At 30.6% G+C, this 18,278-nt stretch overlaps 1 protein-coding gene and 1 pseudogene across 1 annotated transcript; one reads left to right on the forward strand and one right to left on the reverse strand.

Moving 5' to 3' along the window:
- On the reverse strand, positions 1-528 carry LOC108327661 (uncharacterized; annotated as a pseudogene).
- Positions 529-5,977: 5,449 nt separating this feature from the next.
- On the forward strand, positions 5,978-7,436 carry LOC108329088 (zinc finger protein STOP1 homolog). Its single transcript, XM_017563096.2, has one exon. The coding sequence runs from the start codon at positions 6,265-6,267 to the stop codon at positions 7,330-7,332; it is 1,068 nt and encodes a 355-aa protein (XP_017418585.1). The 5' UTR covers positions 5,978-6,264; the 3' UTR covers positions 7,333-7,436.
- The last annotated feature ends 10,842 nt before the right edge of the window (positions 7,437-18,278 follow it).

An 18,278-nucleotide genomic window follows, 5' to 3' on the forward strand; every position in this document is an offset into this window, starting at 1 on the left:
TCAGTGTTTCTCATTTTTTCTCCCTCTCTCTTCCTTCGATATATCCACAATTAAACTAAGGTGAAGACGCACATTCACACCAGAACTATCATCCCCATACGCAGGAACATGTTCACACCCATCAAACATCGGTGCCTCAATTCTAATATCCTCACATTCCCCAAACTTCCCTTTAATCGTAACCACTTACTCGCTACGTTTATCTTCAACCGTAAACGAATTGAATTTAGTATCAGGTTGCAAACATTGCAAGGATTAAAAACATTAATTCTAACGAAATCATCAATTCATTAAAGGGATAGAATGGAATAAAATTAGTGTATGGTTATTTGGAAATTTGTTAACCTGGTGTGGTGGCGCGTATTCGTGTTGGTATTCGATTTCGTTTCGGAGTATTCGAATGATATTGGAATCAAAGGGCGATTTGGTCAGTGGTTCTAGCTCTGCGCCGTAGGTTCTGACTCCACAAGGCGCGGTGGCGGCGAGTGCGGTTAACGCTCTCGGGTTCCATTTTGGGTCGCAAGACATGATCATGAGAGGAATGGGTTTGGAGGAATGAGGGGTTTGTGCTTCTTAAAGTGAGGGTCGCAGGTGGCGATTGTGGATTGGGCATTGCAAGAGAGGTAACAACCCCATGAGAATGAGAATTGGAATGGGTTTGGAGGAATAAGAGAGAAAGAGAAGTTGAAGAGAGAGAGAGGTGACAGTGGAAAAGACTGACTCAATGGAAGGAGACGAGGGAGAGGGAGAGAGAAAAGCTGAGAAAGACTGACTCAATGTTAGAAAAAAAAATCGTATAATTTCACCGTTAGCCACCTCGACCTTTTTTTAACGTCGTTGGGTTTGGAGGACTAAAATCAAAGTTTCCTTAAGAAGGAGGACTATAATGTACCTTAGTTTGAAAGAGGGACGAAAACCAAAATCGCGTGATAGTACAGGGACTAAAAACATATTTAATCCTAATTATTATTCATAAATACATGCATCTAAGACAAATTAATGTTAACTTATAGTTATAATGGTTGGACCTCCATAATATGGTGGTAAAAGTAATAAAATCCTTTATTATATCAGTTGTAATAAATCAATACATCAAACTCATTCATCCAAAACGAATAAATCAACATCTATCGTATAAATGTAAAACTTTTTAAAAAATGAGACTAAATTAACACAAAGTAGGAATCCTCCTATCAATTAAACCTTAGTATTCCGATCAATCAAGCCTTAGTATTGTTATAATTTTAAAATTGTTGACTTAACATTTAAAATAATATTGTTAGAATTAGTTATCATGTTTATATTTATATATAAATGAGATTTTTTTAGTATTTATGTTTATTTTTTTAATTTTACTATTTAAATAATTTTTTAAAATTAAAATAATTAACTTATCAATTTTACTCTTTAAGTAATTTTCTTAAAAGTTTAACCATTTTTCTTTAATTTGACAATTTTTTAATCTTAACTATTTTTTTAATTATAAAGCTACTTACAAAATAAATAAAAACTATTTATGTAACATCCCAAAATATAGTAATTACCATAGATTAGAATTAATTACAATTAACAGTTAAAACATGCAGTTTTACACTAAACATAAAATTCCAAAACCGAACGTTCTTACGTACAGAGATAAAATACCATACAGCAGTATTTCAAGGTTTAAAGACGAACGGTTTTACAAACTTTAACCGAACGTCCAAAAGCTGACAGAAAATAAAAGCTACAACTAACGAGCGTTCTAGGGCTCGGCTTTAACCTCTACTTCGACCAGATTGGCGTCCTCCAAATTTTCTTCTTCCAGTGTTTCTTCAAGCAACGCCTCTCCGTCTGCTCACATCCACACGGATGATCATTGCATAGACAGGACGAACGTTCATGGACGAACGACAACACAAGGAAATAACACAGGGTAAGCTTATTGAATTTAATTCACAAGTAATTCATACACATAGCATTTTAACATTCATAAAATATCACAACACATAAAATCAGTTCAAACTCTCATAAGACAGACCGTCCGAACTGTATGAATCCATGTACCTACAGGCGTTCGTGCACCCGGGTGATGTGATAACTGGAAACACTCAACAGCTGCCACCCGAGGTTAGCCCTATCAGTCCAAAGTACTCAATAGGACTAGGACCTCCTGCCATTCCCACACATGACCTACTCCCCTCTACTTGAGGACGAGCACTCACGGAATATCAGGATGAACTGCCATCAGTAAATTTACCATGGTCATACTACACAACTTCTCATATTCAAATCATAGAGACGTTCCTCCTTGGAACGCTCGTTCAAATTCCATAATCATAGTTTCATCTCATATATCGTTCACACATTATACAATTCCCTCTAAATCACATTTTCATTCTTAGTTCCACTTTCATAAAAAGACGAGCGTTCAGCCCCCTTCATAATGAGGACGAACGTTAACAAGGTACCGAGAGATACTCGTTTCTGAAAGAAAGAAAACGAACGTCTTTCCAAGGACGGACGTTATGACCACTTGAATCAGTTAAATGGACTGACTCTAGAACGATTCAACTGATACTTAGAATAATTTAAATTCAAGGACTTTAGATCGAATCCAAATGAATAAAGACATCGCAAGACTTTTAGATATTGATACGGATACGAATTTATAAAAGATATTAACCGCCAGTCAATGACCGAACGCGGTAACGGATATTAATTTACTGTTTGGACGAACGCTATTTTCATACGTTGGGAATTTAAGGGTAAGGACGAGCGTTCGGTATCAGACCGAGCGCTACCCATAACGTACGCTCTGGGTCGAGACCCATCGCTGAAGCGGAATATTAATAGGAAGGGAAAATGTATAAGATAATCATAGTGAAGAGAATTATTTAGGAATGACTAAGTATATAAGATGGTATTTTTCTAAGCTTCTCACTTTCTCGCATAACTCTCAGTGCACCTACGTTTGGCCGAACGCTTAAACGTAAGACTAATATAAGAGGGCGTTCGTCCTAAATCAGTATTCTTTCCAAATGAAAGAATTCTGTTTTCAAGTAAAGTACAAAATACCGAACGGTCAAAGACCGTTCGATAACGAACGTTCATTTTCATAGTATTTCATATTTCCAGTCTCAATTACAGTAACTCATTTTTCAGTATAAACCTTCATACATTTAACTACTCATATCATAGCACATTTCATAAATTTCATATATCATTTCATCATCCAAATCATATACCAAAGATCAATTAACACAGATTTCATGCTTCATAACTCAAATAATATCATACAGTACAACACATACACATGAATTAAACTTAATAAGCTTCCCTTACCTGGATCAGTAGTGAACGAACGTCCTAACGCGAAATCCCGGATTCACCCAACTATCACTTCTATCCTCAGACCACTTAACTTCTTGCAAACTAAAACAAATTCCAGAATCAAACTTGATTCAGATAAAGAGAATGCATGTAACCATATTTGGTTTTGCATGAGCCCTAATAATGAACAGCTAAGGGACGAACGTACCAGTATTCAAAACTTGAACTTGTTCGGTTTGATGGAAAGCTTATGACGTCTGGATTGCTTCTACAGTTTATGAAATTGGATCGGAGAAGAAGAATGTAAGTTATGGTAGAGAGAAGATGGAGGTTCTAGAGAGAAGGTAGAGAATTTGGAAATCAAGAGTTTAGGGAAGAAGATGAAGCATGCAGAGAAGTGGGAAAGTGTTTTTCAGAAAATTAATTTCTCTCCCCACGTAGGACGAACGTCCATTCACCTGCTGCCACTTGGATTCCACTAACGTTTTCGAATGTTCCAAAGTGACACTTGGCAGCAGCATGCAGAATGAGTGTGAGTGCGTTTTAATGGTACTGCACGTGTGACGAGTGTGCATTAAATGGTGCTCAGAACGAGAGGGTGTGGTGCGTTTATTAATAAAATTTCTGGACAGGATTTTACAGCATTAAAGACGTGATTTGACAGGTGGAGGTGATTTAAATTTTCGAGATCTTACAATTTACGATAAAACTATAGAATTAATTATATTTAATTTTATAATTATTACAATATATAATAATAATAATTTTATATTTTTTATCATCATTATAAAATAAAGCAATACACGTGTTATAATAATGTAATATAACCTTCCTATTTACTAGTCAGACATGCTAGCTTAGTCACGTGATTAAGATTAATTCAAATATAGTTTTATGAATAACCTCCACGGGATCTACCTAAAAGAAGAAAAATAAATAAATAGGAAAGACACTTTCTTATTCTAACAATAAGAAATCAATAGAGAAAATAAAAGTTGTTAATGTTTATATACATATTTTTCTTTAATCTCTTAACCACATTTTAGGAGTGAAATTACGTTGGAGTTTTCAAAATTTAAAATAAATAATATCTTAAATACGATAGTACATATTGATCAAGTTTTTCCAATTATTTAAGTTGATAAAATAGATTTAGTTAACTTTATAATAAACATATTAGTAATCAAGTTTAACATATATCATAATTTTAATGAAAATTCTATACATTTTTTTTATAAATATAATATATTTAATATATATATTTGATCAATTGGAATATCAAAACACCAAATAAAAAAATTAAAAAAAGAAAAGACTGCTAGTGAGATTCAGTTAATTAATAGGACTGGTTTTTGAAATTATTTTTTGTTTTCTCATACTATTATAATATTTTAATATATATATATATATATATATATTTATTAATACCAAGAATAATTATAGTTGTTTCGGGTGTAACATGATTCTCACTTTGAAAATTCTTACACTTTTAAAATTTGAGACAAAAAATAATTTATACATGTCTTTCTCTATTCTCCAAAGACACAAAACTCCAAAATAAATACTAATAATCCTCATAGTGATAATCTGATGCAATCAATGTGGGAAGAGTCGTGTTTAAAACTTCTCATTTTTATTTATTTCCATTCTTTAGTTGACCAATTTTGTCAAGTATCATTTTCAATACTCATTATGTCTTTTTCATTATTTGTCATTGTAAGAAATATTAAACCGTTTATATACTTTGAAAATATCAAACACATTAATTTAGTAGTTTTTATAAGTTTGTAGAAACATTATACTTAACTTGAAAATAACTGCGGTTGTATCATAAATAAGCGAAAAAAAAACTCACATGAATTTTGTAAAGTTATTATTGTAGCTCAGTTTTAGGCCATTTTTTAAATAAACGGAACAAAAAAATCGCTTATTTTCATTTTCAAAGAATATGAGAAATTGGTGGGAAGATAAAATATTTAATGTTTTAAAATTTAGATGAATGAGAATTCGTCTGGAAAATAGTGAAAATTGCGTTCAACGAATATAGTTTATTTTACATTGAAAAATAAATAAAAGAAAAAAATACGTTAGAATTAACAGAGTCATGTTCAACATAACAACAATGTAAACAGATACTAAATTAAGGATTTAATTGGATTCTATTCATCAAGTTGAAGAACATAACAATAAATTAACATATTTTTCTTGACTGAGTTTATCTTATGCCCGACAAAATCAATGAACAAAAAAACAAAAATGCATTTGCTGTGTTCTAACTACTTGAAGTCAAGAAAGCGACTAGCAATATAGAATGAAGGCGAGGTGTTTGTAAATGGCCAACGTGAATGGCAGAAAATCAAAGGTCTTAATTATATTAAACTTTTAAAATTTTATAATCAATAAAATTAAATATATTATTTATCTTTCACGTTCTGTATATTATTTTTACCCACCTAATTTAAAAAAAAAATACATACGGACTAAATTACACCAAATTAATAGTCTAAATTAGAATAAAATCAATGGGTGTCAATCATATTTAGTTAACCTTTTTAATTAAGTTAAACATTTTTATAATAAAGTTTATCATAATTACATTGATCTTAATCATAAATTCATAAAAATACTTATAAATATATGTTAAATGTATGACTATTAAATTTTTTTAAAATATATTTATTACAATATTAATTATTAAACTAATCCTAATACTTTTTCCTAGAACATTAATAACTAACGTAAGTAATAATTTAGACTTCCATTGTCTACGAGCATTTTGCAGCTCAGGTGTCTCTCTGCATCAATTTCTTAAGTTTTAGAGGGTCAACGTAAATAGTTGGTTTTTAACTTCAATCCATGTGAGCTCATGGCAACATAAACACAACCCAATCAAATCAGCGCACCCTCCTTCTCCCCTCTCTCCCTTTGCCTTTGAACTTCCTGATCGAAATCATGCCCAATTCCAACTCCAACCCAAACGCAGATCCGACCCTAAATTTTAACACCCAGGATCCGAATGTAACTGCTAACCCTCAGCTTCCGCTTCAGAACCTCTCCCAGGTTCGGGCAAGAATTGATTCTCTGCAGCACTTCCTATCTCAATCCATCAGCACCAGCACTCCTCTCACCACCGATCAAATTGCTATGGTCTCCACCCACATCATCTCATCCATCCACCAAATCATCGTCAACGGTGCCGCCCTCGTAACTTACTCCCAACATTCCACCGCCGCGGTCACACCAGATGCGTCGTCGTATCCGAAGCCGGAACATTCCGCCACCGATAAACACAAGCAACTCCTCGATTCCAAACTCGAACCTCCCGAGGACGGTGACGGCGTCGAAGACGACGATTGCGAAATCGTGGAGCTCGACGCCGTGGAACTCCTCGCGGAGCACATCCACTTCTGCGAGATCTGCGGGAAAGGATTCCGGCGCGACGCGAATCTCCGCATGCACATGCGAGCGCACGGAGATCAGTTCAAGACGCCGGAGGCACTGGCGAGGCCGTCAGAAACCGGCTCGGCGAAGGGCGCGATGCGGTTCTCTTGTCCGTTCGAAGGCTGCAACCGGAACAAACTACACCAGCGGTTTCGGCCGCTGAAGTCGGCGTTGTGCTTGAAGAACCACTTCAAGCGCAGCCACTGTCCAAAGATGTACTCGTGCACCCGGTGCAACAAGAAGCACTTCTCGGTGCTTTCGGATTTGAAAAGCCACGTGAAGCACTGCGGAGAGTGCCGGTGGAAGTGCACGTGCGGGACCAGGTTCTCGAGGAAGGACAAGTTGTTCAGCCACATTGCGCTGTTTGAGGGCCACGCGCCTGCGCTCGCGTGCGACGAAGAGGATAAAGGGAAGCAAGTGGCGGAGGGTGATGACGAAAATCCAATGTTGACGACTGACAGTGGATTTGAATTGGATAATTGCTTTGGGGATGAGGAGTTGCCGGAAGGGTTTTTCGATGATTTTGGGTCCATTGATGACTACAGTTTAGAGGAAGTGCTAGGCTTTCTGAGTAATTGATATTGCATATGTTTGTATTCCTGGGATATTCAATTAAATTTTATTGCTATATTTGTATTTATGTCTTTATTTTATTGAAGGATTGTAAGTTTTTATCAAACCCACACCGGAATAAAAGATCATTACTAATTTTTTGTCTGACAAAACTACTTAAAATAATAAAATAAATGAACAAGGTGATAATAGCTGCAGCTTTTAAGCATTAAAATTCTCTTATAACAAACATTGGAAGATATCGCACTTATCCACATTAAAACTATTATTTACTATCAATTATTATTAAATTAAAATGTAAATAGATTATGAAATATGTTTGTATTCAAAATAAATAAAACATGAAAATAATTTTAAAATTTATAAATAAAAGTATATAAAAATATAAACAAATAGACATAAATTAAAATATCTCTCTGTTTTTATAGAAATTTGTTTTGATGGGAATTGGTAAATATTGAAATATACAGTAATTTGTTTTTTTTAGGAATCAAGCTTTTTAATCTTCACTTTGGGGCTACCTTTTTGCAGGCTCCTTTTTGAAACACCGTCACATATGTTGTCTTTTTAGGTCTCTCCGCACCTAGCATGGCTGATACCCATTTTTTTTTTTTTCGTTGAGAGTGTCTTTGGTTGAGAGGACATGAATACATCACCAAATTTGTTTATTCTTCGTTAAAAGTGCGTTTGGTTGAGATAACACATAAGTTATATAATTAAGTAACTTTATATAATTAAGTAACTTAGAGGGTGAAATAAAGGGTAAATAAATCCAGAATAGGGTTGTTAATATAAATAAGTAACTTAATCACGTTTACTAATACGATGAAGACATGAATTGGATTGACATTTCACTGATTTAAACATTTGACAAAATCAATGCCGCATAATAAATAGTACATATTGAACAATGTACATGAAACTATAGTTTGAGAATGGAGATTAGAAATGCAGACAAGTGCATGCACAGATCGACTATACGAAGATACAAGACTTAAAAAGGTGCTACTTTACTTCTAAACTTATAAATTAGTCATTTTTATATTAACTATTAAGAAATAAAATATAAGTTTAACTTAAAATAAAATCCGTGTCTATTTATATAATAAACTTTAGTTTTGGTCAATATAACTTTTCAACTTATTTTTCACATCATATATATATATATATATATATATATATATATTTCAAATACACTAAATATTAACAATGATAATAAATTTTGTTAAGATAAATATTATGATAAAAAATAAATTTTAAACTTAATTCAAAATCGAGTTGTAATAAATTATTTTATTTCTTGATCTATATTAGAAAATATTAATTACCATATATGAAGAAGAAACACATAAATTACAATAAAAAATATGTTTTTGTTGTGTTTTATATGACGACAAAATATCATTTCATAAATTAACACTCTAAAAAAAACGATTTCATCAATAATGCTCTCGTTAAAAATCATTTCAAAAAAGTTGTTTGAACTTAGTAAAAGAAGTAGATGACGAAAAGCTTTTTCATCATGAAGATAATAATCAACCAATGCAATCATGAAAAAACAATAATAGAGCATGCTCGAGGAGATACAGTCATGGCGGCTGGCCCCACTTCATACTATTCTTGGGGTTGAAATTTGACAACAACTACGTTCGCAATTGCATCACCTCAATGATCTGTTATGTTATGACCACTGTACTTGGTTGACCTCTCATCTCACGTGATTCTCCATGCTCCCCCGCAATTTGAGACCTCTTCCCTATATATAGTATAATTTGCAGCATAACCATGCAAGATCAGTTGAACACGCTGAGAATTGAGACAAGACAGTTAAACCAACCACTCTGAAAACACGAATTTGATTTTGTACGAAGAGCAAGCGGAGACAATGTTGGTGTCTTTGGAAGCGTTGGCAATGGCGGGTGCAAGTGACGTGGAATTTGGCATGGATATTGAAGAGTGGGAACAGAAAGATTTGGAGCAGTATCCGCCATCCCATTTGCTTGCAACAGAAGAAGAAAAAGACGAAGAGAACATTAATAGAGTGAGAAGGTTAACGAAGGGTCATGTTTATGGCTTTCCTACCACCCATCTTCTTCGCGATCACAACGCATGCGAATATGAGAAGGAAGCAGAACATGCTGTTACCTTCAACAATATCCAGCAAACGTTAGCTAGAACCGTGGAAGCTGTATGGTCACAATGGTCAGGGTCAATGAAAACAATGGCGAGAACACTTCAAACATTGACCATGATCATAGGAAGCTTCATTATTACCTAATTAGTAATTACTGTATTATACAAGTTTAGTTTGCTAACAATTGGATGACATTGTGCAGATTCGGATTCATAATTTATTTCCTGAATTCCCTTTTAGGGAAACTTTTATGTTTAGATGAGATATGAATTTTTTTCTTTTCTTATCTTTTCATGGTGAATAATTATGCAATGTATAACAGTGACACATGATCATGTGTCAGCACAACTATTCTTTCTTAATTCGTTTATTTTTAATAAAATAAGGAAATTATTACTGTCTAGTTATAGTAGAGTTTGTAAACAGAAATGCAGTTTTATAGATGATTTCCAATAGATTTATTTTTAAACGATACATTTTTAGAAAGAGTGTATTACACAGATTGATTTTTCATGTTCTATATATTCTTTGTTTAAATCTAGTTTAAAGCCTATCCATCTAAATACTACACGAGGATGTGTGGAGTGGAAGATGGTATTTTGAATTCACTTATTTTATATGCAATTACTTAAAAAGTTTCTTATGTATAATATTATATCTTATAAATAATTATCAACTATATATAAAATGAAAGTTATAAAAAAATATCTTTATTCAAGTTTTAGTTACAAAGTTGTGTTATTCGGATTATACTCGAGAGAAGAGGGAATGTGAAAGTAGATAAATCACAAAGTATATATATATATGTTAAAAAAAAGGCATTAATATAAATTTTGTATACATTCTACAAAAATACATGAAATTACTGACGATATTTTATTGACGAAATAATTTTTATCGATAAATGTATATTACCGATTGATTTTACTAATATATGTAAAAAAAATAATTATCGACGGATATTATCGAGATTCGTCGATAGTGCACATTTACCTTTTCGACGACCAAAATCTGTTGGTAATTTCGTCGATAAAAAGAACGGCAAAATTTTCGCCCATTTTTTCCCTATCTTTGTGCGAAGAACACTACATTTTTCTCTATCACAAATCAGTTTCGTCATTTTTTATTTCCTCTCATCTCAAGACCATTTCTCACCTTCTTTGCAACCATTTTTCTCTCTCGAACAATCATCTTCCCACACTGCCACCGTTGTCGTTGGAGAGCGTTACCGCTGCCGTTGGAGAACGTCACAGATGTCGCTGAAGAGCGCCACCGCTTCGTTGGAGAGCGTCGTTGCTGCCGTTGGAGAGCGCCACTGTTGCCATGGAAGAATGCCACCATTACCATGGGAGAATGCCACTACTGCCATGGGAGAACACCACCGCTGTCGTTGGAGAACCACGCGGAGCAGTGCTGCCAATATGGTGGTCGCGTGTTGTGCTCAAAAACTAATTGGGAAATTTTCCCAATTTTAGGGTTTTTAAAACAATTGGAGAACCTAAGTTTAATCTTTGATTTTGGTTTTGGAATGAATTGGATTGTTGTTTTAGTTTAAAAATGAAGAAAAAGTTTTTGATAAAAAAAATTTAAAATATGAGAAAACAAAAGAAGGAAAAAGAGAAAGAATATGACCCAGATCGATATATTTATCGACGAACTTATCGATAGACTTTTCCTTCAATAATTACTGACAGATTTATCCTTCGATAACATAAAAATCTGTAAATAATTATTATCGACAACGTTATTACTAACGAATTTGAATCCGTCAGTAATCTATCTGAATAATGTCATTATCGAAGGTGTATTGACGTTTCCAACGAATTTTGGCTATCAATAACAATTGTTTGTTTTAGTTAAAATTAGAGTAGTTGATCAATAATAAACAGTTGAATATATATTAAAATTTTCTGAAGTTGGTTTTTCCCAGTGATACGAAATATTTCGTATAGTTACAACATTCACCTGTATATGTGATTATGTGATAACGTTAACTTTTATTTTCGTAAAGTAGGAAAAAAAATAATTTTTCCTTCTAAAAAGCTATTTTATATTTCTTTCTTTCATGGTTAAAGATTTTTCATCCATTTTATATTAACATTTTAAAATAGTATATTTATTATTTCTTTCAGTGCTTGAAAAAAATAATTAGGCATGAAAGGTTAAAATAATAAACATATAAATTTGGGTAAATAATCAGTCATAAACAATAAATATTAATATCTTTATTTTTTACTACAATAAAAAAAAACCCTACAATTTTAATATAATTTTTTTAATTTTGTTGAGTTTGTTTCAATCTGTATTAATGATTAAGGTATAATAAACACATGTTTTATCTTTAGTAATCATCACATTTATTTATTAGGATAAAAACAAGATTGATATAAAATTAATCTTGAAACACATTTATTTATAATAAAAAAATTAACGTAATTATATATTAATATAAATTTGTCTTTCTAGTAATTATATGTCATAATGAATTATTTTTAATTACCTTAATCGATAAGAAAAATTATTAATAGAATTAATAATCAAACTTTTTTTACTAAAATTATAACCTTTTTATTATAGCAAAAATAAGTATTTTAATACTTGATGTACGGATTATATATCTTATAAATTTTATATATAATAGGTAACTCAGTTACTTAATTGAGATATTCACAAAAAAATTAAAATGTAATTTAAGATTTTTTTTTCAAAATCAAAATTTCACACTCAGATTAACTTATTCATGTAAAGATTAATTCTCCAACAAATAGATAAAGAATTGTGCTATTCACATAAAGTTTAACACATATTTAATATTTATCCTCAAACTCGATTTCTCAATTAATTATTAAAGAGTTAGCTTTTAACTATTGATTCTAAATTAATTTATAATTTAAAATAGAGACTAATTTAGAATAAATAATAGCAAGTAAGTCAAAAATAGCTAAAATTAGAGATCAACTTAAACTTTAATTTATAAATCAATTTATTTTTTTATTAATAATAGAAATTATCTTAGATATTAAAAAATTTTATTTTATAAAATAGTTTCTAATTTAGTCAATATACAATGACTAATTATTTTTTTCCCCTAAATTTAATTACTATTTTATGATTTTATTGTAGTGTCTCATACCCTATAATATTAATGTAGTAAGAAATATAGTTTGAATCCAAACTTGTCACTATAGTCATCTGAATTTTCTTTTGACCATCGTGGGCTGATCAAATTTGTGATTTATTGTCAATAATGATTCTAAAAATGGATTCCATATCGTAATGGGTTACATCATCTTATACATTGTACATACATCAAATTACTCATCTTCTACACCTTCATTTCCTCGAACCTTGTAGCAAACAACAATGGAAGTCACATGAGTTTGTGAAGAAAAGTTGTGAAGATAACTTCGTACTACTACTCAGTTTCCGACATGGTCAATAGTTTGACATGCTTATATTATTCTTCTATAAAATATCCCAAAACAATGCATGTTTAATCACATGGTCAAATGTATTCACACGGTTACCTTTTAGTTTCAGTCAGATATTTCCACTTTCAAATTTAATATGTTTTGAACAAGAAAATTATAATTTTGAATAAAATGTTACAAATGAAAAAAAAATGCATTTTAACAGGTTATTATATTCGTACATGGTATATATACGTCAACAATGAAAAAGAATATTGTTATTATTTTACTTTTTTCAATAAAGTACATCACTTTTCCCTTAAGAGAAACAAAATCCAAAAGCAATACCAGATAGATTTGTCAAATTCCTAATGGTCAAGCATATTCTTTACTTCCATATTCATATTAGTACATATGCATACGAGGTATGCAGCCATCTGTCCCATTTGTGCCCTACGATATCGTTAACTATTTTATAACTTAAGCAATTCCCAACTTCCCATTGGTCATAGCTGAATGAATATATCTATATAGATATTAATTCATAGTTATATCATTTACAGAACATAATATTTTTATAATATTATTTGTATATTTTCTCTCTATGTCATTACCTATATTAAGATAAATTTCTCTGTTATTTTTATAATTTTACGCAAAATAAAATAAAATTGTAAGAAGGTAATCTCTTAATTCAGTCCATATTTGTTGCAGGAAATTAAGTAAGACCCGTGCGGTCAGAGATTGGAAACTCCAAAGTCTAGCGTTTACGTTTTACATTGTTTCATGAAATGCCCGTGCACCCTAGACCTTTTTAGCAGCCAAAAAGGAACAATGCACTGATATCATGGTATTTATAAGGTACCACAGTGCTCCATGTTTTGCATATTATAAATCATTTGTCACATTTGTTTCACGTCTACCCCACACGACAATCTAGGTACTTGGTTTCAGTAATTAAAGTTGAGTACAAGGTTTTGTAAATGTCAGTTGAAGCTTTTGCAATGGCTGGTATGGATTACATGGAGAACACAATCAATGTTGGTGCATTGGAACAGAGCTTTAAACAGTTGCAGCCTCCGCAGGTAATGTCTGAGACAAACCAAATTTTAATTCCTGAGAAAGGTCATTGCAGCAGTGGTTTAGGGTTGGACAATGAGATGGCCATGGAATGGGTGAAAATGAAGATGCGTGAATGGGCCATAGCTGTTGCTTCAGACAATCACACCAAAGCTGATCTTAGGGTTTCAGAGATTCTTCTTATAATGGATAGTCATCCTTTCATGCACGCCAGTAATTAAAAGCGATTATGTTCTTTTTCTTTTTTCTTTTTTGATCGATTGTATTCCATTTGTTCTTTATACCTGTATATGGTCCATGTATTCTTTCGTTAATCAGCTTTGTTATGTATACATGAAGAATTTTTTGTTGCATTTCTCATATTGTAGTTACTTCAGTTTCTTCAATTCAATGGTTGAAAAACAGTATAACCGTCATGAAAAGCAATGGAAAAGAAAGGAACAAGACAGGGAAATAGTTTGTTTCAAAAAGTAAATAAAAGAAAGAAGACGACTTATTTACTTTTAGGTTAAAAGAAACCAACTATCAATTTAAGTGGTATATGTCATTAACAATGCTAAAGTGTTAAAGAGAGGATATATAAATTCCAATTTTTTACCCAAATAAACACCCTATAGTTATTTTGACGGGTATTACCTTAATGCTCTTTTAAAAGAATGAGTTTTCATACTTGTGGAACCAACATATATAATAATTCATACACGCACACTAATACACTAATACGAAATAGGTTTTCAACATCTATGACGTTTAACGTCATCCCGTAAAACAATTAACTTAAAAAAATACTGAGACATTTTTATAAAATAAAATAATTAATTAGATGTTGGTCACTAGGACTGACAACATAAATTCTTTCAACATCGATTTTGAGAGTCTACCGATATCATATATGATGTAAAACTCTTGTCGAATTTGAGTTGCCTAGCTGTCGAGCTCGAGTTTTCAGGCTGTACAGAATTAAACCATATGATATTGGATGTTCACAAAATCGATGTGTAAAGCACTCGTGAGAAACCATCGTTAAACTGTGTTTAAATCATAAAAAAAATCTGAACTTGGAGGGTTACAGGGTCGGTGTCTAAATGTGTTCAAATGAATAAAAATTGTAGTGTAAAAGTTAATTTTAGGTATCCATTAAACGTCGACAGTTTAGGACATACAACATTTAATGATGTAGTAACGTCAATTGACATATGCTAATGTCCTAACTTACATCAAATGCTGCAAAGTGCAAAGATGACGTGTTTTTTTGTAATTATTATGCATATATATTTTAACTAATGGGTTGAGTTCTTTGTAATCGTCATCCGACCTCGAAGTATAGAATAATATTTATATATTTATTTCATATAGAATTGTATGTAAAATGGAATTAAAAAATTATAATTATTTAACAACATTATATACTATTATATAGCGTGGGAATCATGCTGTAAACTTATTCTGATGAAATTACACTTTTCTTATATAAAATTGTTAAGTACAATATTTATATAGATAAAATTATAAATTTTACAACGACACAAAATCATAAGTCTTCCATAAATTCAAGTGACTTATTGAATTATATATAGTAAGAATGCCAAAATCAACTTTTCATTTTTTTTTTCTGTAATTTCCTTCATTTTACTCGACATTTGGTGAACACTTACTAACATCAGTGCATTAAAAAACTTGAGGAGAAAAGGTCCTTCCTCTCCATTATTAATTTCTGAAATAGGGTCACATTTAAAATTAGGTTGAAGATGTGCAGAATACGTCAATTATATTGGTGAAAAATGATGTTGAGCACGGATCTAACATGCATGTTCTTGCATGGCGTTTCAGGCATTGACTGAATAAAGATGATGGCATCAGTGAGAGATGACGTTATTGCTTATCCAATTGAAGCAACAGTATATCACGTGTAGAATTGGAGAGTCTAAAACCAGTGAAGTTATCCGTGACTTAGTTTATTTTTAGTTGCCTAAACGCAAAGCATATACAGCAACCCTTTGTATAAATTGGTTTTGCGGCTAGCTAGCTGCTACTTCAATAACTTATAGCGTCATTCAGGAAACATGTCTATTGAAGCCATGGCAATGGCTGGCATGGATTACAAAAAATGTGCCTTTTCTTTGGAAGAATGCGACAGCCTTTATCTACATCAATCTCTGCATCTTCTTGCAGAGCCTGATGAATTCCTTAATTTGACTGCAGAAGCTGTCAAAGCAAAGATCCAAAAGTGGGCAAAAGCAGTTGCTTCATGTTCCAAGCAACACACTGTCACAAATCACAAATAAGTCAACACCATGTTTAATTCGCTATCATTAATCTGTAATACTTATTTGTTCTTTTTAACTATATATATATATTGATGTAAATTGATGCTAGGAATTTAACAAATTTATATATATCTTTATTTTATTACTCTTTTTCTTTCCTTTTATTTTCTGCACCTTTTTCTATATTGTTATTCATTTAAAATTGAATATATAACTTTTTTTTTTCAATTACATTGTTTTAATCTTTACGTGTTTTATTATAAAAGAGAGAAACGACATATAGAGATCAGATTAGGAAGTTAGAAATAATTTTGGAAAAACTGTTATAATGTTTTTAGAGTGTTAGTTAAAGAATAAAAGGGAAAAACGTACATAAGAAAGAGTTGTTATTACTCTTCCTTGAATCTTCTAAATCTGTTTTCTTATCTCCATTTAGAATTGATTAATTATCATAATTTTTTTTTATAAGACAATACTTTATTTTTATATTTCTTTATTTATGAAAGGTTTGTAACTTCAACATATTTATTTATATAAATCTTAGTCTCATCTTTACTTAGTTTATTTGAATTTTATTATCAAAGTGAAACATTAAATAAAATTATTATTATAACACATTTATATAATTTTAAAAAAGTGGGTTGTAACTCTGACCAAATGTTGTAACTAGGTAATAAGGAGTAATAAGGAATTTTGGAATCTCAAGTGTATATAATCTAATAATCTCAGACTTTATAATCTAAAGCTATTTTATTTGTTTTTGAATTAATACTCAGAATAAAGTGCTTAAAAGATATATGTAACATAAATAACTACAATTAAAATATTTGGAAGAAACTGAAATGTTGGAGGATTAAACAATACGAAAATTAAGGTCAAGCAGAAAAAACATAATATAGATATAAAATACATGATTAAACGTATTAACTTGTTATTCTATTTACATATAATTTTAATTATTTAAATAATATAATGAATATGATTTTTTAATTATTTTATTAATCATATATAAGAGGTAAATGAATATTTTTTTAAATTAGAGTGTGATATTTTGTTTTTATATAAAAATTTATTGATTATTATTGTTTTACGTCTTAATATTAATGAATGTAATTTTTTAATTTAATAACGTGTTAATTTTGTTAAATGGTAACATATAAAAATAATTAACGTTGTTGACTTAAAAAAAATTATATTTATTTATTTTTAAATTATGTAGGGACTAAAAATATTTAACTCGTATTTAATAAATATTAGAAATAATATATATATACTAAACCTATAGTTAACTTTCAAAATAGGTATGATTTTGAATATCTACAAACATTTTATGTATAAAACATGTGATATCATTATTATGAACACACGATTTAATCCTATATACAGACTTTTTATCAATTTTTTACTCAATATGTACTAAAATTAGGCTGGTCACAATTTAGGTAATTGTCACATATTAATTCAACACAATTTAATTAACTGAATACAAAATTTCACAAAATAATAATCAAGTTACCAAATTATATTAATTATTAATTATCATACAAACTCTACATGTATATATATCATTATATTTTCTTATCATATTGAACTAAATATCTCGTAACAAAATATTCATACTTATATGTCCTTTGCAGAATATATAAATATAATATCTAAAGTTATATTAATCCTGATAAATTAGTTCTCAACTTCATAAAAATTAATATAATTATTTATAATCTTAATGTTGATTAACATTACAAAAAAAAATTAAATAGCAACCAATTTTAATTTCAAAGATAAAAAATAATTAGTCACTAAACTGATTAATTTATATATCAATTTATAAATTAAAAATTATTAGTATATAAAAGAAAACATAATACAAGAAGTTGGAAAGATAAACATAAAGGAGAACCTTGAGGGAGGGGGAGAATAGAACTATTTGTACAAATTTTAGTGAATATATTATTTTTATATAAAATAAGGAAGGAGGATTTATTTATTTTAAAGAAAGTAGAGACACCGGTATTGTCATTTTATTAAAAATATAAGAAACATGATTTTGTATTTTAAAGC

Source organism: Vigna angularis, chromosome 2 (genome assembly GCF_016808095.1).
Source record: "Vigna angularis cultivar LongXiaoDou No.4 chromosome 2, ASM1680809v1, whole genome shotgun sequence".
Lineage (NCBI taxonomy): Eukaryota > Viridiplantae > Streptophyta > Magnoliopsida > Fabales > Fabaceae > Vigna > Vigna angularis.

Excerpts from the sequence above, each read along its gene's own strand:
- LOC108329088 (XM_017563096.2), top strand. The coding sequence starts at position 6,265 with ATGCCCAATTCCAACTCCAACCCAAACGCAGATCCGACCCTAAATTTT.